Below are 2,463 nucleotides of genomic sequence, written 5' to 3'. Positions count from 1 at the left end.
ATGCTAAAGGGTGAGGACCTAAGTCAGATTAAAAAAAAAAAAAACAAGGAAATTCGAAAACATTGATGAAAAATTGCACATTTTTTTCTTATCATTGATATATTTTTTTTTGTAATTTAATAGTAAATCGTGAAGAGGAACATTCAAAATGGTTTTGTCGCATGCATAAAGTACGCGAGAAAGAAGCACTGAGCACTTTTCAAGATTCGTTAATATTATTTATATCCCAGTGAGGACAGAGCATTTTAAAAGCTTAATTTCTCCAATATTTTAAAAAATTTATTATAAAATTCTCAGAATAAATTTGAAATTAGACATAAATTCACAAATATACAAATCATTATTTATGATAGCTTGCCGCAAATGTTAAGAAGGATTTTATTTTGAAGTTATGTGACATCATTTGTAAAGCTCGGAAATGCAAAAAGTACTTATGCTCATACGACTCGAGGAAACCCTCGCTTTCACTCTAAATAGGATTTCATTTTATGGAAAACACAGATGATTTATATAATACATAGAAATTAAATAATTTAATCGTAGTTGACGAAATATGACCAAAAGCGGATAAATAAGCTAGCGCATATCTGATTCTGATACGAAATCTCCGAAGTAGTTTTTCCACTGTACATTTTATGCTCGGCACTCTTCCCCGAATCGTTTCACACTGTGAGTCATACTCGTTATCACTTTACCCAGGAGAAATGTAGTGCCATATTTCTTAATAAAGAGATTCGGCATTGGAAGAGCGCGGCCGCTTAATCTTCTCCAAATTCTTTATGACAAGATCATGTAGTGAACAGTAACGATTACGAATCTCGCACATCACTAGCCACAGACTCACGTATTCTTTTTCGTCCAATTCTTGAACGGCTCGTCTGTAATCGGCAACGTGTGGATACTTCGCAACTTTACTGAGGATCTTTCCTCTCGAGATGAAATACCTAGAAGAAAAATGTTAAGACATTTAATTCGAATTAGATTCTAAATCAAGTTGGAATAAAAGCACAGACAATTTTCAACATGACTGTTTAATAGCGCGAGGCCTCCATTAGGGTGATCCAAAAAAGGCCAGTTTTTGAAGTCCGAAGAGTTTTCGATTTTTTTTAATTTATGAAAAATAATGAAGATTGCCCCTTAGGAGCCACGAAATGTATACAAGGCTTCATGGGCCCCACGGCTCCTAAGCTACTTTTTTTTACAATATGAATCTTTATCCTAATAATCAGTATAAAATTAAGATAAATCAGGAAATCCTTTTTTCAGAGTTTTTAAATTTTCACTTGAATAAACCAGGGCCCCCAAGCTGGTGTGTGTTTCACCGCGACAGTTTTGGGCCGGTAGTTCAAAGCCCCATCGCTGAGGCGCTATATTCGCCACACACACAAACAAACTGTGTCATCGATGACCCCAAATACGCCGCACACAACCTCTCTATTTTTTTTAAACTGTCACAAATTTCATAAACCACTAAAAATAATTAATATATATGTTTTTTCATGTTATGGAGAGCAGGAGATGCATTTTTAAAATTTTGAATTATAAATTCTGTTGAATAGATATTATAATTTTTAAAAATTTGGTGAAAAAATTATAAAAAAATTATCGAAAATAGTACTAACGTTACCGTAACCCTATATCTCTCATATTCGTTTTAAAAAAACGCTGATGATTTCTCCAGTAAATTCATTAATGTTACTTGTTTACGAATAATAAAAGAACATTATTTTATAACTTTGATCATATTCATACAATTTCCTTAAACACATCCTTACTTGTTATGTCCTCACCGCCAACAAATATATTTCTTAAATATGTTTTTATTGACTTTATTTATAATCGTGATGAAATTAAAATTAATGAATTTACAGGCGAAATCGACTGCTCTTTTTTTTAAAGTATGAGAGAGATGAAGGCTTATGAAAACGTCAGTGCTATTTTAAGAAAAAATATTTTTCAATTTTCCCAGAATATTTGGTTAAACTGAACATTAAGTTTCTAAAAATTGACATTGTGTGTTGAAAATGAATGCTTTTACTGCTCTCCACACCATTAAAAATATATTTAATTATTATTTTTAGCGACTACGCCTCTGTGAAAAGGCTTTGAACTATTTACTAAAAATGTTGTCGCGATGAAATACACACCAGCTTGGAGTAGGGTGATCATCCTTCGGATTTTCCCGAACATGTCCTCATTTTAGGATTTGTGTGAGTTGTCCTACAGGATTTTTTACTACTGGTGTTTCTCCATATTTCTCATATATTAAATTTTTATTTTTCAAGCAAGTTTTGGACCTTTTTTTACCAAATGTTGTAATTCAATATCATCTGACGATTTCTTCGTCGATTTAAAAGATAAAGTATATATATATATAAATTTTACCGCGATTTCGCTGGGAGCGGGTGCAATTTTCCAGATTAGCACCCACTCTCGGCGAAATCCTGCGGTTGTCCTCATGAC

At 32.7% G+C, this 2,463-nt stretch overlaps 1 protein-coding gene across 3 annotated transcripts in view; it reads right to left on the bottom strand.

The window, feature by feature from the left end:
• Nucleotides 1-91: 91 nt before the first annotated feature.
• The window catches only part of LOC117174806 (proteasome activator complex subunit 3), a 13,601-nt gene continuing 11,229 nt past the window's right edge, over nt 92-2,463 (bottom strand). For all 3 annotated transcript variants that reach the window (XM_033364182.1, XM_033364183.1, XM_033364181.1), the window contains exon 5: nt 92-944. In XM_033364182.1, coding sequence (XP_033220073.1) covers nt 722-944 — 223 coding nt within the window. In that variant the 3' untranslated portion in view covers nt 92-721. The remainder of the gene's footprint in view (nt 945-2,463) is intronic.

This window comes from Belonocnema kinseyi, chromosome 6, assembly GCF_010883055.1.
Source record: "Belonocnema kinseyi isolate 2016_QV_RU_SX_M_011 chromosome 6, B_treatae_v1, whole genome shotgun sequence".
NCBI lineage: Eukaryota > Metazoa > Arthropoda > Insecta > Hymenoptera > Cynipidae > Belonocnema > Belonocnema kinseyi.
This window is presented reverse-complemented; position numbering and strand designations above follow the sequence as displayed.